General features: G+C 41.9%; 1 protein-coding gene across 4 annotated transcripts in view; it reads right to left on the bottom strand.

Moving 5' to 3' along the window:
- The window catches only part of TRAPPC9 (trafficking protein particle complex subunit 9), a 271,286-nt gene that overhangs the window by 221,214 nt on the left and 25,538 nt on the right, over positions 1 to 24,534 (bottom strand). For all 4 annotated transcript variants that reach the window (XR_014513742.1, XM_083450441.1, XM_083450443.1 and 1 more), the window contains 7 exons: positions 23,957 to 24,102; positions 22,791 to 22,876; positions 19,257 to 19,383; positions 17,835 to 17,967; positions 16,349 to 16,512; positions 11,484 to 11,636; positions 8,451 to 8,575 (listed from right to left, as the gene is read on the bottom strand). Coding sequence is in view for 3 of the 4 variants with exons in the window: in XM_083450441.1 (XP_083306567.1) it covers positions 8,451 to 8,575; positions 11,484 to 11,636; positions 16,349 to 16,512; positions 17,835 to 17,967; positions 19,257 to 19,383; positions 22,791 to 22,876; positions 23,957 to 24,102 (934 nt within the window). In the remaining variant the exon portion in view is untranslated. The remainder of the gene's footprint in view (positions 1 to 8,450; positions 8,576 to 11,483; positions 11,637 to 16,348; positions 16,513 to 17,834; positions 17,968 to 19,256; positions 19,384 to 22,790; positions 22,877 to 23,956; positions 24,103 to 24,534) is intronic.

The following is a 24,534-nucleotide window of genomic DNA, read 5'->3' as shown; positions in this document are numbered from 1 at the left end:
TAATTAATACCGCATCACACAGAGCAGTATTCAAGTGTTTTCCAATTCTCCCACGCTGCTCACTTGTTACATATGTTCAAGGTACCACTGTTAAGGAACTGTAGTGCTTTCAAGAATGCCAAGTTAAAATCAACTCTAAAAAGCCTTTACTCTGATACAAGAATGAGGAGCGCCTCTGGCCTTCCTGATGATGTTGATCTATAACTTCAATCCCATGGACCACGTTAGCTGGAGCAGAGGACAGTTGAAGTCCAACAACAACTGGATGACCACACTGCTCTAATAGATTAGCTCACTGTACCTACCCAAGCTGCTGGTTTCTCATTTGTGTGTCCTTTTCTCGTCCTAGGCCATCTGTCTGGCTGGAGAACTGCTGACTCAACTGAAGTGCAAGCATCCTGTCACTAACATCAGTGAATGCTTGTTAAACCTTAAGCAGTGAACCATAATAAATGCAGCATCATCACCTTTCATGTCTTTATCTTTCCCCAAACTGGCTTATGAACTCTCTCCGTTTAAGAAGGTGCTCAGAGTAGAGGCAATAAATGCCAGTGACGTGATAGAAAATTACAAGAAGGCAGTTTGGGGGAAACGAAGGAAAGACAGGGTGATGAACAATTTGAAACTCTACATGAGGTTTGGGTGAAGACCGTAGCACTGAGAAGATAGCACAAGAACTAGAAATGCAGTCATTGGTAGGTGGGGGACACAACAACGACCCACAAGAAATATAAACCTGCTAGTGTCTCAAGAATTTGTAGTCTGTCCCAGCACTGAAATATTACTGCAATGCTGCATTAGGCTACCACTGATGAAAGCATCATATTTCAAATGATACAGAGATAACTGGATAGCCCGACACTATCATTAAAATCTCCCCAATGACTTTTTGCAAGGGAAGAAGAGACATTAACCCTCATGCCCTGGCTAAATTCCAAATGGGTAATTATATTCATTCTGCTCTGCAATTTCAAATGTCTAGGGGTCATCAAAACAAGAGCTTTACAAGACCCTAGATCCCTACATCAGAGCAGAAGGAATTATATGGTCACAAAGATACGCATCAATAGAAGAGCTTTAAATATCAACGAAGCGATTTGATATGCATTAAAAAAAAAACCACAAAACCCAAGATGGGAAATGTAGATTTTAAGGAGCTGAACACGATTAGCAATTCTGGTAGCAAATGCTGACTGCCTGTCAGTCCCCAAAGGAACATAGATTCTTCCTGCCACATGTGATCAGGAGCATAATGTTCAATGATGACAACCCCGAGGCAGTCTGAATAAAGTCTAGATTGCCCTTTTCCGTACTTCCTTCCTGTTTTGAGAAAAGCAGAATTCTCACAAACAGATGATAGGGGAAATCTATGTCTGTTCCATGCCATTTCATGCTGCAGAAAAAGGCTCACATGAATGAACGCTACACAATATGGAAACATCCCCTGCATATAGAATCTAGCATGCAACAGAGGCTTAGGCTAGAACCCTTTACCTGGGCATCTATTTTTTGTGTCAGATCACTTCCTGTTGAGATTTAGGCTTTCAGCACCTTTTCCCCTCTGCAGAGGCAGGGGACTTATTAGGATGGTCCACCCTGGTGGATCCAGTGGGCTTCCAGGTGGCTCTGGGAGATTTTCTGGCTCATATGACTTGAGCTCCTGAGCATCCGAATGGGTTGGGCCATTGACATGATCACCCCTGATCGCTCCCACTGAAGGAGAAGGTGCGTAGTTTGGAGGTACTTCTGGGTCCTTCACTGTAGCTTGAGGCTCAGGTGGTTGCAATGGCATGGAGTGTCTTCCATCAGCTTCAACTGGTGGCCCAGCCATGCCAGTATCTGGACAGGAATAGCCTGACCACTGTTGTCTATACTCTGGTAACCTGTAGGTTAGATCACTGCAACGTGTTCAACCCCTTTGGCTGATTAACATCTTCTAAATGTGTTTGTGAGAGGGGTGGGGGAGGGGTTATGGGTTAATAATAATAATTTCATTATTTATACCCCACCCATCTGGCTGGGTTTCCCCAGCCACTCTGAGCAGCTTACTTACAGCACATAAAACATTGTGAAAATTAGACATTAAAAATTTCCTGTACAGGGTTGCCTTCAGATGTCTCCTAAAATCCAGATAGTTGTTTATTTCTTTGGCATCTGGTGGGAGGGTGTTCCACAGGGGGGGCGCCACTACCGGGAAGGCCCTCTGCCTGGTTCCCTGTAACCTTGCTTCTTGCAGTGAGGGAACCACCAGAAGGCCCTTGGAGCTGGACCACAGTGTACGGGCAGAATGATGGGGGTGGAGATGCACCTTCAGGTATATTGGGCCGAGGTTGTTTAGGGCTTTAAAGATCCACACCAACTCTTTGAATTGTGCTTGGAAACATACTGGGAGCCAATGTCTAGCTGCTGCATTCTGGATTAGTTGTAGTTTCCGAGTCACCTTCAAAGGTAGCCCCACGTATAGCGCATTGCAGTAGTCCAAGTGGGAGATAACTAGAGCATGCACCACTCTGGCGAGACAGTCTGTGGGCAGGTAGGGTCTCAGGCTGTGTACCAGGTGGAGCTGATAAACAGCTGCCGTGGACACAGAATTGACCTGTGCCTCCATGGACAGCTGTGAGTCCAAAATGACTCCCAGGCTGCACACCTGGTCCTTGAGGGGCACAGTTACCCCACTGAGGACCAGGGAGTCCTCCACACCCGCCCGCCTCCTGTCCCCCCAAAACAGTACTTGTGTCTTGTCAGGATTCAACCTCAATCTGTTAGCCACCATCCATCCTCTAACCGCCTCCAGACATTTTATGGATTATGGGTTTGTGTTTTTTTGTACTTCTTTTTATCATGTACTTTGTGTTTTTATATTGTATTTTTATGTTGTGCACTGCCCTGAGGTCAATGGATGAAGATTGATACAGAGATTTCATTAATAAGAATATGCTTACTTGTTCTGAAGCTGTTAATTAACTGTTCTGGTTCAGAACAAGAAAACTAGCAAATAGAAGAGTTTCTAGCCTCCTTACTTGCATGTATGAGAGAAGGGCTTGAAAGCATGCCCACAGCACAACTCTGCCCTTCTGGTTACAGTTAATTGGGTGTAGGTATAACAGTAACTCTAACTAACATGTCCATCAGAAAATATTGACCCAGAAATCGGTCCTTAAGTCTTTTAAATCACTGTCAACTGTTTGAAGCTCTTGTGACCAATTTATGTTCCAGCATCCATCAAAGCTGGATGTGCAAAAACTGTTGAAATACTTTCCCCTCACATGAAACTAACTTTCAATGTCATAAATCTCATGAGTTCTGCTGTCCGTTTTGAGTTTCATCTTAATTCAACCAACTTGAACAACTTTGCAAGACAAATTGAAGATGTTGATTACAATATATAGTTTCAGATATTCCACAATTCAAGAAGCAAAGGGCTTTTCAATATTGTCAGTAGGACAAAGTAAAACAGTTTTGTCTTCAAAACTGTTTCCAGGCTCCACTGCGTTACTTGAGAGACACCAAACTTTAGTGCATACTCAGTGGGATCTTTAATGTTTTTCATTTAACGTAAGACCCTGTCAGATGCCACCATGCAGTCACGTTTGAACACTGAAATTTCATGCAATCAATCCTTGAGGTGTTCCTATTGAAGACATTATCATTTTATTATTGCTTCACATTTGTTCATCGTCATTTATATGCATCACACAGGTCCAATCCAAATATTCAAATGTACCTCAATATTTTATTTATGGTCTCTGCAGCACATTAATCATAATGAAGAGACACATTATGAAGATATTTTCATTCTCAAATAATTTTTATTTTTCTTCTCCTCCTCCAAGTTAAACTTTCATGAGAGGAACATGTTATGTGTAATTCTAATATACATTTTAAAAACAATTCACTATGTAGCAAAGCAAAGTTTATTTTTATTGATGCCCTGGTCAGGAAATGGTTTGGGAAGAGGGCCACACTGACAAAGGAGTACAACCTACCTTCCCAAATGTCTTACTTCAAGCTCCCATCACCACAACTGCTTATCCATCTCACTCTAGAGATGGATCTGACCGAGGTATTACCAGCTGTTGATTGCTAGTTTAAGTAAAGGTAAAGGTACCGCTGCCCGTACGGGCCAGTCTTGACAGACTCTAGGGTTGTGGAGCCAGTGTGGTGTAGTGGTTAAGAGCGGTAGTCACGTAATCTGGGTAACCAGGTTCGCGTCTCCGCTCTTCCACATGCAGCTGCTGGGTGACCTTGGGCCAGTCACAGTCTCTCAGCCCCACTCACCTCACAGAGTGTTTGTTGTGGGGGAGGAAGGGAAAGGAGAATGTTAGCCGCTTTGAGACTCCTTAAAGGGAGTGAAAGGCGGGATATCAAATCCAAACTCTTCTTCTTCTTCTTCTTGTGCGCCCATCTCACTCAAAGAGGCCGGGGGCCAGCGCTGTCCGGAGACACTTCCGGGTCACGTGGCCAGCGTGACATCGCTGCTCTGGCGAGCCAGAGCCGCACACGGAAACGCCGTTTACCTTCCCGCTAGTAAGCGGTCTCTATTTATCTACTTGCACCCGGGGGTGCTTTCGAACTGCTAGGTTGGCAGGCGCTGGGACCGAACAACGGGAGCGCACCCCGCCGCGGGGATTCGAACCGCCGACCTTTCGATCGGCAAGCCCTAGGCGCTGAGGCTTTTACCCACAGCGCCACCCGCGTCCCAATTTACAGGATCATAATTAACATTATTGTGAGATGATCTGCATGACTTATGTGTGCTCTGTAGATTATCGTTAAAATTCCCATGGAATGCCGATTCCCAATAGTAAGCAAATAATATCAAAGTGCTAAAAGCAAAAAAGGAAGCTGGGATATTTGCATCACTAATATCCTAGCACAAAAAATTGAAATCCAGAACAGATGCACAATTTATTTTGAAACACTGAGCTGTCTACTCGCAGCAGGACTAAAATGTTCAGCTAATTATTGAAACAGGTAAGAATTCTCTAGATATACATTTATTTAATTAATTTTACTTTCTCTAATGAATTAGCATAATTACCAGATGCTCTGCTTGTATTTACTCATTGAGCAAGTATGTATTTTCAAACAGGGGCAGGAAAAGTAACAAAATATTTTTCCTTGTAGTTGTTTTGATACTACTCCTTACCCCCAACAACATGTGCAAACAGTGAAAGGTCACTATTTTCTCAGTTTATCTCATGTATCGGATGAAACAGGAACTTAGCTGCAGAAATCTCCAAGGCATAGGAATGCTTTCCGAATTACGTATTGGATAATTTACAGTCTGACAGTGCAATCCTCTGCAAGTCTTCACCAGTGGAAGTTTTCAGGGGTACCCTCCAATAATGGGCAGCCTCATCCCTGCACACAAAACTATTCCCTCCCATGGAAACACAGTTATATACTGAATTCTTAGTAACTTAGCAACTCCACTTTCATATTTTTGTAGCCATTTTTACCAGGTTTACTGTATTTTCAAAGCTCTGTGATACAATTCATCTGCCCTTACACTGCAGAAGGCAAAAAGAATTCAGTAATCCTGGAAGAATGCAAATAGAGCCATTATACAGCTGAACAGCCAGCTCAGCCTTACAGTTATTTAACATTTCAAACTTCAAAATGCAGCTGCACACTGAAAATTGCATATACATTTGCAAAATGCACGAACGTTTATGTGCACAGAAGTCTGCCGAGAATTTCACTCTCCACTTTTGATACTGCAGAAGTAGTAGCTGTAACAGAACACTTTGCACACTGAAGTTCTTTTCTCTCCGTGTTGAATGGCTGGATGTCAGAAGTGAACTCAGAGAGTCTGGCCACATCTGTCCCACAAACTCCCCAAGCCTAATATATAGGACTGGGGCCTGAAGAGATTGTGGAATACATAGAAACATGCACGTATTGATAACCTTGGACAAAAACTGAAGAAGCAAATCAGTACATTCACGCCTCACTCAACTCTTTCACAGATTAAATACCAACCAAACAACCTGGTGAATGAAATAACAAATGTTTTCAGGGAACAATGTGTAGCAAAGTGCCCATCCTTCTACCAGTTTATTTAGCAGTTCAGAACTGCCCCGAGTGGCACATGATAGCTCCACCCATTAGAACTGAGCCATCACAGTGTGGAACTCATGGCTTGCTCTCTGTCTCTCATTTGGACCAATATACCCATGGGACGCGGGTGGCACTGTGAGTTAACCACAGAGCCTAGGACTTGCCGATCAGAAGGTCGGCGGTTCGAATCCCCGCAACGGGGTGAGCTCCTGTTGCTCGGTTCCTGCTCCTGCCCACCTAGCAGTTCGAAAGCACACCCAAAAGTGCAAGTAGATAAATAGGTACCGTTCCGGCAGGAAGGTAAACGGCGTTTCCGTGCGCAGCTCTGGTTCACCAGAAGCGGCTTAGTCATGCTAGCCACATGGCCCAGAAGCTGCACGCTGGCTCCCTCGGCCAATAAAGCAAGATGGGTGCCGCAACCCCAGAGTCGGTCACGACTGGACCTAATGGTCAGGGGTCCCTTTACCTTTACCTTACCTTTACCTTTACCTTACCCAGTGCCCCCGCCTTTAAGGGCAAAGGAGAATGCTGTTGCATGCACCAAGGGAATACAATGAGTTTCTATGGTGCAGCACAGTGGTGATTTCTCAGCCCAGCTCACTTTCTCTATTCTGAAATAACTGCCACCTACTCACAGTAGTGGAAGGGGGGGTAACATGTAGAAATTATGCACTAAACAGTGTTAATAATTCTGACAACTTACACTGATTGCCACCAACAAAGCAACCTGCTATTACTTGCAACAGTTTAAACGCATTTGTGTGTCATACTGGTTGCAAAACCAGTCTTAATTGGTTGATGGATTGTTGCTTTAATCACCAGTCTGACTGTATGACTGTATGAGTTGTATGAGTGCACATTAATACAGTATGTGATAAGTGTCTATGGATGTATAGCATGTATTTAAGCAGGCAGGGTGATGGTAACCATAGTGCATAGTCCAAAAATAGAATTATCATCTGTAAAAGCATTCATGCTGTGGCAGTTGACAGAATGGATATAAATATACCTATTAGCAGCTTCAACTGAATCTCTAAACAGCACTGTAGTGATAGCAGGACTCTAAAAATAGCTTGACAATGCTGCATTTGAACACTTGGCCTCAGAAGCACTCTGATGCATACACTGGGTGAATTTCAATTTTTCCCTTCATGTAGTTCAAAATGAACATCTGTGGCACATGAGAGACAGGCAATGTGACATTCTGTGACCTCTCTTCTCTGGGTCTACCCTACAAATAGCTATACAACAATGTAAGATTATTTTTTTCAGCTAGAGAAAATGTTGCACTGGCTAGAATTTTAAATAAGAGTAAAAAAAACAAAAAAACAGGCTCCTAAAATAAATTACAAGAGCAAACCATCTCTACATGCATCTTTTGGTGCAAATTGGATCGCACATCTGCATCAGGAGTCACCAGATGTTATATACATCTCACGGCCCACATCTACAGTTGGATCATGGTCTCAAGATGACCACAGTTAGCTGGATGAAAAACAAACCTTTCCATTTCTTCCAAATAAGCAAAGCACATTTCTTAATTTCCCCCCAAATGCCTGTTCTATGTCCACATTTATACCTAACAGAAACTGAATGTGCAGCCGCAAATTCTGCATACTGGAAGCGGGAAGAATCATACTTTCCCCCCTTCAGAATCACCTGTTACAAAAGGGGTTATTTCATTGACTGGCCTACAAATGTCTTCTTTTGAATGGAGCAGAGAACCACAATAGAAGCATCTGATAAAGCGGACTGTAGTCCATGAAAGCAGGCACTTTCTGGTTTTTAACGTGCCACAAGACTTTTCCCCAAGACTAGCAAGTTATAGCTATGAATCTTAAAGATCACAGTAGCCTGCTAGGCTGATAGCAGCCACAACATAGAGGATGCACTTGGTATCAGATTTCCTATACACATTTTGGTTAAATTACTTCAAATTAGTGTGCTGGGAATATAATTCCAGAGAAATCAATTGTGCTTATTTCTCCTTTACAGGATGGAAAAAACAAAGTGAGCTTTGTTTTAGCACCTTCACACAGTGGGTCTGGTTTTACTATTTTAGGCAGAAGAACACAAAAGCAAGTTATGACTTGTACTTTATTGAACTGGTTAATTAGCACACTTAAGTTGGAAAAGAAAGAAGTAAAATTAGATGTTTTACTGGATCAGTTAGTATTGCAAACTTTATAGCTTCTACTGTCAAAGTAGCAAAACAGCAACAATCCCAATATTATTGCAATATTTTACAAAACCATTTATTTGTCTGATATACTAGTTTGCTTTTCCCCAACAAAATTGTCACCGTACACAATGCCTTACCTATCTCTTTCAGCACCAAACATTCAACGCAGCCAGGCAAATCAATTTTTGTGATAGCGTTCGCTTACCTTTACATGACTGAAGTCACCAACTTTGCTGGTTTCTGGTGGATTTATAGGTTTGTTCTCGACTCGTGGTTTTATCACTTGTCGAAAAGGACTGGAAAGCGGAAGACCACTTACGCTAATTCCATCTAAAAAGCGGGGGAGAGAACATTATCATTCCTACTTTCAAACTCAGAGGCACTTAAAAAGAAATATCAGTAGGCGACCAGATCTTTGACAAGCACCTGTGGCACCCGGTAAGGTAAAGGTAAAGGGACCCCTGACTATTAGGTCCAGTCGTGACTGACTCTGGGGTTGCGGCGCTCATCTCGCTTTATTGGCTGAGGGAGCCGACGTACAGCTTCCGGGTCATGTGGCCAACATGACTAAGCCGCTTCTGGCGAACCAGAACAGCGCATGGAAAGGCCGTTTATCTTCCCACTGGAGCGGTACCTAGTTATCTACTTGCACTTTGACGTGCTTTCAAACTGCTAGGTTGGCAGGAGCAGGGACTGAGCAACGGGAGCTTACCCCGCCACGGGGATTCGAACCGCTGACCTTCTGATCGGCAAGTCCTAGGCTCTGTGGTTTAACCCACAGCGCCACCCGCATCCCCCTAGTACCACAGCGCCACCCGGTACTAGGCAATAAACCCAAATCACTCAAGATTCAAAATAGTTTCTTTGATGCACAGAAAATACAAGGTAATATGACGACTGTGGGAATTGACAGTTCTAACTAGCGCTGGGCAAACTCTCCCGTGCTCTTCCTGGTCAGACCCAGAAGCAGACTGATTTGGCTTTTTGTTTTAAATCGATTCCTAAGTCAATCTATGAGGCTTGGGAAATAAAGAACTCCTCCTCCTCCTTGGAAGTTCCTCTGCTACCTTTACTTACCTGCAAGCAGGGATGGCATTTGAGAACAGAGGGGAGATATTATATACCCTATAAACATGGCTATTACTAGAAGTAATGCCTCTTTCATTATACAGCTACCACAAGCAAAGCAAGTGCAAGTCTTTGTGGCAGCCTTATTAATGCCACTATGCCCATCCTACATCCTCTGACAATCTGATATCAACAAAGGCAGCGTGCCTTCATCCAAACAATGTGTTAATAAACACAATATTTCCAGCAAACATTCATTGGAGCAAAGCCTTCCAAAATCTCTTTAATAATATTTGCTTAATGTTAAATAATAGATAATGTGAATATTATGTATTCAATACTGCAAGAGTTAATTAAAATTTAGAGTCAGTAGACCTTTATCATTAGGTCTTAATAAATTTCAAAGTTATTTTTGTCAGAATTTGTGGGCACCGGCAAAACTCATTACTGTAACTTCTAAATAAGTTATGTACACAGCACATCTATTGCATTATTTAAAATGTTACTTTTATGAGATTCTGTGCAATACAACTTTTCAATTACACACAAGGGAATGTTGAAAAACGAGGTTTCTGCTTTGCCCCTATGCTTCCTTATCTGACTGAGATGCACAAGCATGCTGTTGCTTGGGGCAAATGGAGGGGACATCAGGATGGGAGCTGAACACAGCCCTCCAGACCTCTCGGTCCGACTCCTGGACTTCTCATTAGGCCACACTCCTCAGCTACCCTACGCCACACCATCCCCGAATTCAGTTACATGCACACATCATCACTGCATCCTTCAGTGGTGAGAATGCCTCTTGCTTGCCTAGATGGAGTATGGAAAGAGGGGTGTGCCTCTGACTTCACATGACTGCAATGTAGTCTACTGTACTGCGCAACAGCAAGAGTTACATCTGTTGCTCCCGACTTTTCTGCCTGTTTCTACCACTGTTGTGCCCACCCCTCGCAAAGTTGTCAGAAGGGGAATACAGCCCATGGGCTGAATAAAACCATGTTCCTACCCCTGCTGTTGAGTAAGAATAGCTTCTCAACTTACCATCAGTGTGGTTTTAAAGATTTCTGGGAAATACCTGATGGATCGCCATATGGATGGTCTCTTTCCCAATTCCAACAAGGGGTTGAACCAAGAGGTGGGGAAAGACACACTTGTACACACAAGTTCTGGGCTTGCAATAGAACGGATTGAACCCATAATGTTTAAAAGCAGTAGGGGGAAACACTCACTAGCAACTTTCCACTAAGCACTGAGAAAGGATACAGGTGAATTTATTCAACTTGAGTAATTCAACTGTAAAGTTGTTTAAATTATCATGTATGATATTGTGAAAATGTCATGCTCTTGTTATTCTTGGTATTACTCTGTCCCAGATCCCAAGGCCATACTTTAATTAAAAACACTATTCAGATTACATATCAAGCTTACCAGATCTGACCACATGCTGATTCTCAATTACCACTGCACGAAGGGATATAGTAAGATTATATATGAGACCTAATGGGAAAGCTTGGTGAACTTTGTCTCGATCCAAACATAGCTTTGGAGTGATTTTAAAGATGTGTAGTCAACTAGATCAGCTGGTGGTTCCATTACAGCCAGGGTGATATTTGCCATTAAGGTTGCAAAGTAAGAGATGTCACACCCTACAGCTTTGAAATATCCCTGTCAGGGAACTGCCATCGGAGCAGGAGGAGGTGAGAGGGCTCCCGGATGATGGTGGAGAGGGTCCCAGTAGGAGGAGGGATAGCCCATACACTGGGGAAGGAAATCAGCGTTAACACCAGTGGAGAAGGGGAGGAGATAGAGGAAGCGGAGAGGTGGCTCCAGGGCTCTTCGCAGGAGACCAGCGGAGAGGGGACTAGTGCTCCTTTGCCCACACCCACCCTGCACAGAAAGCTTTCGCGCAGGCAACGGGGGAGGAGACTGGGCGTCAAGCAGCTTTTATGTTGGAAGCGGTTTAAGAAACGCCCACTGACGGATTCTGCCAGCGACTGAGGCAGCCACGGAATAGAGGGCTGTCAGGTCAGCAAGGGTTCAACCATGCAACCTAGCCAGGAGTAAAGGCTACTTACGCACAAGCAATCCCTAGAACCATTACAATCCCTAACTAAGCCAAAATACCTACCAAAACCCCCACTGCATACCAAAAAAAGAATCCAAAACTCACCATCATTAAGATCTTGCAGGAGGTTTTCCTGGCAGGAGAAGTCAAGCTTTACTTTAATGTACACAATAAATGTAGCAATGTGTCCTGGTTTCAGAGGAAACTGAGAGAGTGTGTCTTCCAGATTCCAGCTCAGAAAGTCACCAAACAGCTTTCCTATAAAAATAATAACAACATACAGAAGTTATGTGTAGACAAACACAATAAGGATACTGAGTCAAACTATAAAATACCCAGTGTTCAGTATGGCTTCTCCTGAATACACAGAATTTTCTTTTTCAAAAACAAAGAAATGATTTCTGTCCACTTTTATGGGAAAAGTGACTAGTAAATATAACAACAACAACAACAACAACAACAACAACAACAACAATAATAATAATAATTACATCACCACCTAGGACCAATTCTATTTCAAATATTTAGAAAGCAGCCAGGTTTGCAGGGTATGGAGGGAGCAGAATGCCTAGAAAATAGCTCCCCCTGAATGTCAGGTTATTTACTACCTGTTAAGTGCAATATGAAAGGGACATGGGTGGCGCTGTGGGATAAACCACAGAGCCTAGGACTTGCTGATCAGAATGTCAGCGGTTTGAAACCCCACGACAGGGTGAGCTCCCGTTGCTTGATCCCTGCTCCCGCCAACCTAGCAGTACAAAAGCACGTCAAAGTGCAAGTAGATAAATAGGTACCACTGCAGTGGGAAGGTAAACGGCGTTTCCGTGCGCTGCTCTGGTTCGCCAGAAGCGGCTTAGTCATGCTGGCCACATGACCCGGAAGCTGTACGCCGGCTCCCTCGGCCAGTAAAGTGAGATGAGTGCCGCATCCCCAGAGTCGGCCACGACTGGACCTAATGGTCAGCGGTCCCTTTACCTTTAAGTGCAATATGGGGGACACACACACACACAAAACTAGAAAAAGTTCAGTGTATAACTACATGCTCTGAACACAAGAAAACAGGGCAAGAGAAGTGGCATATGGGTTGCAAGAGGTTTTGTTGCCACCTGCCTGTCTTGAGAGACAATGAGTTGTACCTCTGGGGGGTGAAATCAAACTACAGGAGAATCTCAGCACCTGCTATGGTTGCAGAGACCGGTAACTCATTTTTTTTGCTGAGTTAGCAGCATCAAAGCAATCTCTCTGCGGCACAAGCTTGGACATAGAAATATTGGGCTGCCCAGATGACGAGACCCATCCCTCGGCCTCACTGGTGTGGTCCAAAGGAAAGCAGAGGGATGTGTTGGGCACCAGTTCGGCTGCAGGAGTTGCCGGAAGGAGGCGTACAAGGTGCCATCCAACTGCCTTAGCGACTCCACTCCAGATCTGTTTACTCCTTTGCCTTTTCTTCTCCCAAAAATGTCCTGCAAGTCAGCGGGTAGTTACTGGGGTAGGTGAATTATTATTGATTCAATTTATATCCTCCCCGGAAAAGGCCCAGGGCAGCAGTGTTAGAATTTGAGAATGACAGAAATAGATTTACATTAATTAGATTAAAAGGCTATGCCTATTAATTTATTTCAATCATTTATTTTGATGAGAGCACAAAACCAGATTCTAAATATTTGCAGCATGTATCACTGCTGAGAACAACTAAGAGATCACCAGAATTTGCAGGCTTGTGCAAAGAGTTATATTTTTTAAAGGCCCAAAACACTGTTGCACTTGCTCGGATCACTGTTTGTCCGAGTGCTTCGAAGTAACTAAATTATTAAAATTCATATTTTTAATCTAAAACTTGCACAGTTAACTATTTTCCCTGTAGGAGTTAGCCAGAGATGCATTATTCATTACAACAGTACTGCCAACTATTGCCTTTATTATCAGAAACACAGTAACGAATATTTTTTTTTTCCATTCCAGTAAAAGTTCATTTAAGATGCAAGCACATCAAAAGAATGGCCACTTTCTGACATCTTATTTTTAGTAGCCAGTTTTAAGTTCTTTCTATCAAGGTGGTGTAGTATCTTCAGATCCACTAACCAATGTTGCAAATGTTGTCTCCAAGCAAAGCTCACCAGTGACTTCCTTACTTATTAAGTCCCTCTGAAGTAAATGGAACTTATTTCAAGATGACATGGACGGGTTTGCAACTCAAGTCCAACTGGGAGCAACTGCACCTAGTCTTAACTTTTTTTCTACTGATTTCCATGGAGCTTTGTTCATTACTGACTAAAGCAGGCTCAGGGTTGTTTAAATTTTCTGTCCTTAACATAATAAGTAAAGGTAAAAAGATAAAGGACCCCTGGATGGTTAAGTCCAGTCAAAGGCGACTATGGGGTTGTGGCGCTCATCTCGCTTTCAGGCCAAGGGAGCCGGCATTTGTCCACAGACAGTTTTCCGGGTCATGTGGCCAGCAGGACTAAACCGCTACTGGTGCACAGAGGACCGTGACAAGTGCCAGGGCGCATGGAAATGCCATTTACCTTCCCGCCGCAGAGGTACCTATTTATCTACTTGCGCTGGCGTGGTTTTGAACTGCTAGGTTGGTAGGAGCTGGGACAGAGCAATGGGAGCTCACTCCGTCACGGGGATTCCAAGCGCCAAACTTCCGATCAGCAAGTCAAAGAGGTACATCAAATGTGAAAATATTTTACTGCTTATTAATCCATTGTCAGGAAGGTATGTATTGTCCATGAATCTCAATAGCCAAAATCATATGATCAAAACCTGGCATCGTATGCCATGGTTTAAAGGTAAAGGTAAAGGGCCCCCTGACAGTTAAGTCCAGTCGTGAATGACTCTGGGGTTACGCTGCTCATCTCGCTTTACAGGCCGAGGGAGCCAGCGTTTGTCCGCAGACAGTTTTTCCGGGTCATGCAGCGAGCATGACTAAGCCGCTTCTGGCGGATCAGAGCAGCGCACAGAAAGGCCATTTACCTTCCCACCAGAGCGATACCTATTTATCTACTTGCGCTGGCGTGCTTTAGAACTGCTAGGTTGGCATGAGCAGGGACAGAGAAATGGAAGCTCACCACATCATGGGGATTCGAACTGCCAACCTTCCGATCGGCAAGCCCAAGGCTCAGTGGTTTAGACCACAGCGCCACCCGCATCCCTTTAATGCCGTGGTTTAAAGTTAGATTAATATCCTGGCTTGTTTGTAAACTATTGAACAGGTTTTCTTGGATCACATATAATCTGATGCTCTGATTAAGAGCTGAATCCTGGCTCATTCAGGCCCTCACACCAAGGGAGGGATGAAGCAGCTGCCAAGGCACCTGCACAGAGCTTCTGCATATCCTGGCTTACTGAGCAAGGAACTAATCATGCAAACCAGGCCAATGTGATTTCCACAGGAAATTATGTACACGTTTGGTGGACTACATCCTCAGTTCACATGCCTCTTAGTTTTTTGCATATCTTATAGAAGAATCATAATTTAGTAGCTATTCAAACATTCAAATGTGTATGTGCATCTCTAATTCTGGGTGAAGCTTTCTTCCCTAGTAGTGTGTTAAAAGACTGCAGCTTAAAGAGAGCTTGTAAGAAGTCAGTGAGGAATGCATAAACTCAATAAACTGTTTCTTGATAGAAATTGTCATGGAAAATAAAAATTAAAAAAGAAGAAAGAAATAGTCATGGAAACAGAGTTTAGAAGCTTTATAGTAGTGTGGTCATTTCTAAACAGTGCGGAATGCTTTTTTTTACCTTTTACTTTGGTGCAATGTCATAAAACACCTATCTTTCAAAATCTGCATTAGCTGCCTGTATATTATCAAGTTCAATTAAAGGTGTTAAGACTAACATAAAAATCCCTAAACATCTTGGGCCCTAGGGAGGTAGCTTTTCCATTTTCCTCTTGCTAGTCTTCTTTGTACGGTTGAGACATTGATAAATGCAATGGAATCATTATGAATTATATATGTTTTAACTGTATTATATTTATTGCTTTTGTTATTACCAATGTGCACTTTTATGAAAACCCCTTTGATGTCTGCTTGACAGAAAGCATCATATAATAATCTGCAATATTTAATTAAATAAGGTTTTTGGGCTTACAGAAAATACTTCCCTTTTTAAATCCGATGCACATTAAACCCTGTATCAAAAAATAGTCAACAACTATTATTGTTTATCTTAGGCGGTTTTATTTTTTGATTTTTATCAGTAATTAGAAGGACATCAGCATGAATAAAATCTGAAAATACTTTCAAAGATTGTTCCTTTCCAAAATCCTTGTTGGTACAAAACAAAAACTGAATCCAGCGAAACAATTTTAGGTTTATTGTTTGTTAAACTATAAGGTGTTGCTCCTGCCACCAGAAAGAGCTGCGTATTATATAGATGCCCAAGATGCTCTGGGTATCAAGCAGCACCCTTGGAGAGGTGGGGATTCTCACCTAAGTCTTGTGGAGGAAGCATATACAATACCATCCATCCAGCCACTTCATCAATCGTAACTGCCTTTCTCAAAATATATGCTTATCACGTAACTTATGAAGAGCCATCACCAGAATTTTATTGTTGCCAATTTCCTCCTCATCCCTTTCTTCCTTGTGTACTGTATGCAGGTATCTTTGATGAAGTTAGTTGGAGGTCTAGCAGCGCCCAGCCTGTCACTTATTTCTTTAAATCCCAGCTTTCTTCCATCTTATACACTCCTCTTCAATTAGGCTTTTGGCTGAATAACATTCTATGTTCTTTTTGCGGGAGGTGGGTTGTTATTCGTCTGTTTTGTATTTGTTCTTGTTTTTATAATGGGCTTTGCATTTTGGTTTTGGTTTTGGTTTTTTAATGCTGGAAACTGCCCTGAAATCTTCAGCTGAAGGGTGGTATACAAATTTAATATAATAATGATAAGCAGCAGCAGCCGCCAGTGGGCATGGCTGTGCTGCACTCAGAAACCTTTAGGCATCAATTGCAAATACCTTTCGTGTTGATCATTTTTGATGTGACTTCCAGCTTCTCCAAAGGCTCTGTTCCAATATTTTCCAGCTTAATGGTGAGTTGCTGCGTCTCTCCATTGTAGAGCTGGACAGACACATTGGTGGCTATTTCATCTCCTGAGGAAGGCTGTAGCATGTGAGCAGACCTTCAAGAATGGCATGAAAATACAAGTGAAAAACACACGCAGCATTGATAAACATATGAAAATTACATTATTATGGTTTTATTTTGGGATGCGGGTGGCGCTGTGGGTTAAACCACAGAGCCTAGGGCTTGCCGATCAGAAGGTCGGTGGTTCGAATCCCTGCAATGGGGTGAGCTCCCATTGCTCGGTCCCTGCTCCTGCCAACCTAGCAGTTTGAAAGCACGTCAAAGTGCAAGTAGATCTATAGGTACCGCTCCAGCGGGAAGGTAAACGGTGTTTCCGTGTGCTGCTCTGGTTTGCTAGAAGTGGCTTAGTCATGCTGGCCACATGACCCGGAAGCTGTCTGTGGACAAACGCCGGCTCCCTCGGCCAATAAAGCAAGATGAGCACCGCAACCCCAGAGTCAGCCACGACTGGACCTAATGGTCAGGGGTCCCTTTACCTTTACCTTTTATGATTTTATTTATTATTATTTTTTGTCCTTTCTCCAAAGAGCCTGGGGCAGCATACCTCCTTTTCCCAGTCACATTTTATCCCCACAACAACCCTGTAAAGATATATTAGAGCTGAGGAGCAAGGTTATCCATTGCATATCTCAGCTGAGCTGAAATTTGAGCCCAGATCTTCCCAATCCTGGTCCGATACTGACCACTACACTATGCTGGCACAGCTTACTTACTCCTCTCCTTTCCGTGTGACATATAAAGATATTGACTGCATGTGCTACTGCACAGGTGATAGTGGTCATTGTGGAGAATTCTACTTTGACCAATCAAGAAGAATCTAAAGAAGAATTTAAGAGTTAATTCTCCTTGCAGTGCAAGCTATTGAAAGTTAACACTGAAGCCACTGTTGCCCTTGCTGGTTAAAATAGTAATCCTCAAGCTAATATCTTTCAGGATAAATTTCTGTCCTTACTTGCTGACCCCAACAGTACAGTGGTAACTCGGGTTAAGAACTTAATTCATTCTGGTGGTCCGTTCTTAACCTGAAACTGTTCTTAACCTGAGGTACCACTTTAGCTAATGGGGTCTCCTACTGCCGCAGCGCCACCACCGCCGCGCGATTTCAGTTCTCATCCTGAAGCAAAGTTCTTAACCCGAGGTACTATTTCTGGGTTAGAGGAGTCTGTAACCTGAAGCGTCTGTAACCTGAAGCATCTGTAATCCAAGGTACCACTGTATAATAAAATGCTTGATGTTTTCACTAATACAAACACATAAATTTGAATGGGAACACAATATAATGTTATGTGGTTCTTTGGAGAGCGGATGATTCCCCTAGTTCCTAACGATTTGAAAATGATCATTCAGGTTTCTTACCTCGGTAATGAAGTACTAATTTGCAATCTAGGTAAAGCTGGAATGACTTCCACTGTGCAACCATTGGTCTTTATTCCTGGTAACTTATCCAAAAGACAATCACTGAAGACCCCAAAAACTGAAGTGTGATAACCTGCCATCAACAGAGACCACATCAGGAGTTTATTGTCAAGTCATGGACGGAAACCCCACTGTAGTTGAAGATGTCAGAAACTTGATAAATATGGAATATACTGAATAGTTTAGTGACCTTGGTACCAGTGACTCATTTGGGCCCTCCTTACTAGCTAATTATGATATAAGTAGTTAGCAATTATCTATGAAGAGCTATTTAGGAAATGTCCAGGAGCCAATAATCCTCAAAACATAACTAACATTGGTTAGGGGGTAGGGGTTGTCATGGGAACGGGATGGGGGCTAAGTGGCAAATACGGAGGCCAGTAAATTTTAATCCTGTTTAGTATTCACACTGTGAGCCAAAGTCTTAAGAATATGTATCCGTCCATTTCCTATTCATTTCATTCTTGCATGTTTTCACTCATAAATCAGTTACTTCCCATTTTTGCATTAAGCTATACTTTCTTTAAAAATAAGTATTTAAATTATTACATATTTTCCTTGAAAAAATGCACTCTTCTAAAAAAACACATATTTCTAAAAACCTTTCTTTTTCAAAACACACTGCGGCGGCGGGGGGGGGGGGGGGACACCTCACCAAAACATTCGCAAGTGCAAACAGTTATGGATAGCTAACTTCTGAATCACACTTTCGTGTGAGAAATGGGGATCGGGTCAGCTCATTTTGGGATTCACGAAAATCAAATTCCACAAATATCCCTACTAGAAACAAGAGAATTTTGCCAATTTGCCAAATTATGTTTTAAGCGAACTGTTTTAGGATTTACCTTGGATTACCCCAGGATCTCTGCTGCCCCTTTTCTCCCATATACAGTAATCTACAATCCAACAAACACCATTCGCCTCTGAGATGTTCAGCTACAATAGAGAGGGCTTTTTTATACCAGACTCCTGACTCATTTACTGGAAAGCACATTAATTATAAGCAATTTAAAGATAAGCCTCTTGTTTTCTCATTTCTATGTACAGTTAGTAGGCAATTAGGTTAGCTCAATATTTTCTTTTTCGAATCGATTGATACAATCTAGACTTCGTTTATGAAATTTGTAGCCCAGCCTTCATCTCAAACGGCAGCAACTATATGCAGTTTTAACAATAGGGTAATAAGTAGACACAGTGAGATAGACTGCTTCTATTTCCTGTATGGCTGGGCGGAATTACAGTAAGCAAAAGGGATCACTCACTTCTAAACAAAAAATGGCAGGGGATTAGAACTGGCTGCCATTTAGAAAATCGACAACTTCTGAAGTATGAATGGAATATAAAAGCAACAACAGTTTTTACCATTGATAGTGATCTGGCCTGCAGACTGTGGGACACCAACAAGTGTTACTGGATAGAGGCCGGATTCTGCTGGTAAAGAGAGCGCTGCAGGGAGGGATTCAAACTCCACCCCACTTGTCAGAAGGCCCTGGAGGGGGTAGAAAGCATATACATAACAGACACACATAAGAAGTCTATTCAACTTGCAGCAAAGAGAGTATAAATGCTGTCTGCTGGTGCTTATTTATACTGCTTTACTATTTATACTGCTTTACTGTTTTTGCCACTCTTCCAAGGAAGAAATAGTGGGATATAAATGATTTTAAATAAAACGTGTCTGCATTGAAAATGGGGCTTTAAATTAAGGAAGCCATGCATCTGATCCAATACACATTGGAAACTGATGTTCACAAATATTAAACCAGCTTGCAAAGGTTTTTGGTGCTTAACTTTTAGCGCTGTGTTTACTGTAATGCTCAAACTGCTTATTATTATACAGTGGTACCTCGGGTTGAGAACTTAATTCGTTCTGGAGGTCCGTTCTTAACCTGAAACTGTTCTTAACCTAAAGCACCACTTTAGCTAATGGGGCCTCCCGCTGCTGCTGCACTGCCGCCACATGATTTCTTTTCTCATCCTGAAGCAAAGTTCTTAACCCGAGGTACTGTTTCTGGGTTAGCGGAGTCTGTAACCTGAAGCATCTGTAACCTGAAGCGTCTGTAACCTGAGGTACCATTGTATTTCATCTGCTGAATTGAATATAGCAATTTTATTATTTTATAGTGTCTTAAGTACATTTGTAGAAACAAAACAAACTATATTGTGTGTGCAACATTTCTAATTTTGTGTCCCCTCCAACTCTATCAGAATCATTAAATTAAAGAATTGTAATCTGCAGCGAAAGGGTATATGACAGCCACTGGCTCTTAACATTACTGTCAGTTTTGAATTGAGATTAGCAACTGTACACAGTAATTACATGGCCATCATACAGTATATGCAATACCACAAGGGTAAATCTAACTGCAATGGAGATTTCCTTGCAAAGCAACCCCGAAATAAGTAAGCATTACATAATATTATGTAAGTTAAATGTCTGACAACTGAAATAGCTAAGTTCCAGCTCCTAACCAGAAGAAAAAGCCAACATAATTGCCTTTCCTTTCTTCTTAGGACTTATTACCAGTGAATTGTCTCTGTGAATTGAAAAAGTCCCACTGGTCAGAATAATGTGCCACCATCTGCTGGAGCAAAGGACGTTTGGTTGGTTAGATTCACGAGCAAGTGGGTCAAAGAATCACTCTAATGTGATCTCAACTGACACGGCAGTTAGCTGAATTAACTGCAGAGAGTGTCTGAGGAGACACAGTATTATTCAGCTCAACAAATGACAACAGCCAATAGCCATTTCACTCAACACAGATTGCAGGCTATCTGGGTGCATTAACATGAATCAAAACTGTAGAACTCTGTCATCTACTTCCAAAGTGACAAAGTGCATTGAGGCAAATCCCTAACAGAGGACACTGTTGTGTGTGTGAAAGAGTTATGCAGGCTGAAGGCAGCAAACCTGAAACATGTTTTTGAACATTTATGGTGTGTCCCACAACGACCAAGGCTTTGCAATGAAGATTGATTTTTTTTTAAGTAACAAAATAACACACACATACCCAAAAAGAGATATTGCGTATCACTAAAATCTTATTCAAACTCGCAGCCAAAATCATTTTAGAACATGAGCTTTATCCTCCCCCATAAGGCTATGATAGAGGGACACTATGTTGTGGTATGTACTGGGTGCTACTTTTGCACTTAAAGATGATATATAGAAGTCTCTAATTTATATTTATCTTATTTTGAAATTTGGTGTGTTTAGTATCATTCTGCAAATCTCTGCAAGATTTCATAGCATACAAACCTCTGGTATATAAAATAGTTGGTGATTAATTTCAGCATTAACCATGTTTGATTGAAAACACCAATTTCGTAATGGAAAAAGTCCCACCCCCACTTCTGATATATTTTCCTTACAGTGATGAAATGACTGTACAGGGCTTGCTTCTTTAAAAAGATGTATTTGGGGTGGGGGGAGGAGGAATCAGAGATTTATAAAGTTATGAAGAATTCATTTTAAGCTTCCCCCCCCCCTTTCCCTGAACACAAGCACTTGAGCACATCCAATGAAATTGATGGGCAGTACATTCAGGATAGACAAAGGGAAATGATTCTTGCAATCAATAATTAACATGTGGAACTGGTGGTCACAAGATGTGGTGATGGTAACTCAATTTGAAAGGGGTTACAGAAGCTAATGTAAGAGGAAAGTCTACCAACAGCCATTAACTATAGCTTTACTAAACCTCCCTGCAAAAAAAGGCATGCAACTCTGTCCCCCAGCGTCTAGAACTCAGACAGGAAAAGACTGCTACCTTCAGGATCTGCTTGTGATTTCCCAGAAGTATATGGGTGGTCACTGCTGCAAACTAGATACTGAACTTACTAGATGAAACTTTGGTCTCATCCAGTTAGAAAAAAATTTAAAATCCCCCCTTTATTATTTAAGTATGATCATTCAAAAATAAAAGTTACTTCTTCTGCATAACAAATTGCTTGAAAATCCAAATAATTTATTGATAAAGCTTTGCCACCAAGCACTAGATTATTAAGACATCACTTTCACTTCTGCAAATCATCTTCACATTAAGTTGATAAAGGTAGTTTGTTTGGGACTCTTCATATTTTATGAAATCAGGCAAGATGCACTATTAAAACACAGCTATTTCGGCTGAACAATGACTGCCCTTGTGTACATATCATCCAAACCCTTTAATTCCAGCCTTCACAAGTGTCTTGTCACACATTTCCAATGGTTCCGACTAGGGCTAGAACTCTTTCCTCAATTAGCATTATTGCTGTGTGGACAAAGACCCAGGGATGAGGAATGGGGCAAGATTTGACAGACTCCATATTCATCCAGCAGTGCCCTTAGGAAAAGAAACCAAGGAGTTTTAAAGAATGTAAAAGCAGAAAGTAACAAAGACCTGGGGCTAAATTTAGAGGGCACAGAGATGTCAAGTTGAAAGGTCAGAAGAAATTCGGCATAAAAAAAGTTACATGGACAATGAGGAACACAACTATTGCTGCTAGCGTGCCTCAAATCCTCAAGAACTCCAGTAGAAACATAACTTGGCTTAAAGGAGCAGTGTTACACTTGATCTCAAACCTTGTTTATAGAATGAACTATTCTATAAAGGAGGTTTGAGATTAAGTATAATGAAATACAAATAATAATAATAATAATAATAATAATAATAATAATCCTAGTCAGTAAAAGGCAATGGTTTCTATCCTTGCTTGTATACACTAGTATAAATGTTCAAGAGCATAAAGCATATCAAACAAGCCTGGTACAGATATTAAGAGGGTGATCACACACCCTCATTGCACAGTCCTCTTCCCAACAATTTCAGCCATTTGTCCCATCTCATTTTAAACATGATGTTAACATCAATAAGGCTAATCAGGGTTTCAAGTCAACCAGGCTTTGAAACATACCATATTTTCTACACGGAGTTCAAAAGGCATTGGATTGTACACCATCAGTTGAACTTCACAAACATCTCCCTGGACCCATTGAAAATCTGTGTTAAAAAAACAAAAACATAACAAGTTTCAAAGTTGCTGTTGTTGTTTTTCAAAAAGCTACATGCATACTTTGTTGCTGTGATCAAAATGGTCAAAGGCCTGGAAACGATGCCTTATGAGGAATGGCTAAGGGAGCTAGGCATGTTTAGCCTGGAGAAGAGGAGGTTAAGGGGTGATATGATAGCCATGTTCAAATATATAAAAGGATGTCACATAGAGGAGGGAGAAAGGTTGTTTTCTGCTGCTCCAGAGAAGCGGACACGGAGCAATGGATCCAAACTACAAGAAAGAAGATTCCACCTAAACATTAGGAAGAACTTCCTGACAGTAAGAGCTGTTCGACAGTGGAATTTGCTGCCAAGGAGTGTGGTGGAGTCTCCTTCTTTGGAGGTCTTTAAGCAGAGGCTTGACAACCATATGTCAGGAGTGCTCTGATGGTGTTTCCTGCTTGGCAGGGGGTTGGACTCGATGACCCTTGTGGTCTCTTCCAACTCTATGATTCTATGATTCTATATATTGCTACAGCGATATTGCAGATATCCCACGCGCTGTCCATACAGGCTGCCTCTTGCACGGTGACCGTACAGGCTGCCGCTCGCGCGCGCCGTCCATATGGGTGTCCGTACAGGTTGCCACTTGCACGGCGACAATAGGAAGTCTTGATCCCCACGTAACCCAACTTTTGTTGCAAGATTATGCTAAGCTATAACAGCAAATCTGCAAGCATTCTGTTCCTCACGCTTCCAATAAGCACTGAAAGACTGAAAGGCATTCTTGCAATCATCTTCAATGATACTATAAAAATGTGAGCTGCTTATATCCTTCTTTCCAAGTGGCAGCAGTGGATTAACACATCATGAGCTGCAAACAAAGGCAAGATGGATACAAGCAATCTGTGCCAAGTTGTCTAGTCAGTTTTATAATCGAGAGGAGGAAATAGCGTATTGATCCAAAAACTGGCAATAACCACTTGATTCAATTTGCAGAATGAAAACCAGCAAGCAAACAGTGGTATATCAAATATTCAAGCAGGATGCATTTTAAAACGTAATGAATATAGGAAATCGTTTTCTTACCAATTTTTTTACTCCGCTCCTCCCCACGATTGTGAGCGATGATTGGAGAATATATAAAGGGACTCTTTGTTGACATGTTCTGACCCACCAAGCTTTTTATTTTCTGTGGCCGAAGGCTAACAGGGAGATTTAAAAGCTTGACAGATCTGTTAAATGAACAAAAAGGGTTGTTTTAATATAGGAAAGACACCTAAATTGAACATGCAGTCAGAATAGAAACAAGGCAGCATTAGAAATTATAGTAAAATCAGCTTAGAGTAGTGTGGGGGGGGGACAAATTGCAAGAAGAATAAAGGATTATCAATTCCTTAAATAAGCATGGTTACTATAAGCCTGGTAACCTACACATATGGCAATGCATCTAGCTTGAATTCAGAACTTCAGTGTCTGAGGCTTAGTGAGCTCTGAAAGACTGTGTGCTCAGCAATAGTGCTTAGGATTATTTTCCATTCAATATGTAGATGCTACATCCCATATGTAGCATAAAAAGCAAATTATGTATCTTAAATTCTTACTGAAGGGTAAAATTATTTCACATTCTGTGGCCATAACACTGATGCCATGCCAATATTGACAAT

The sequence above is a fragment of the Podarcis tiliguerta genome (genome assembly GCF_965153285.1).
Source record: "Podarcis tiliguerta genome assembly, chromosome: 7".
NCBI lineage: Eukaryota > Metazoa > Chordata > Lepidosauria > Squamata > Lacertidae > Podarcis > Podarcis tiliguerta.
This window is presented reverse-complemented; position numbering and strand designations above follow the sequence as displayed.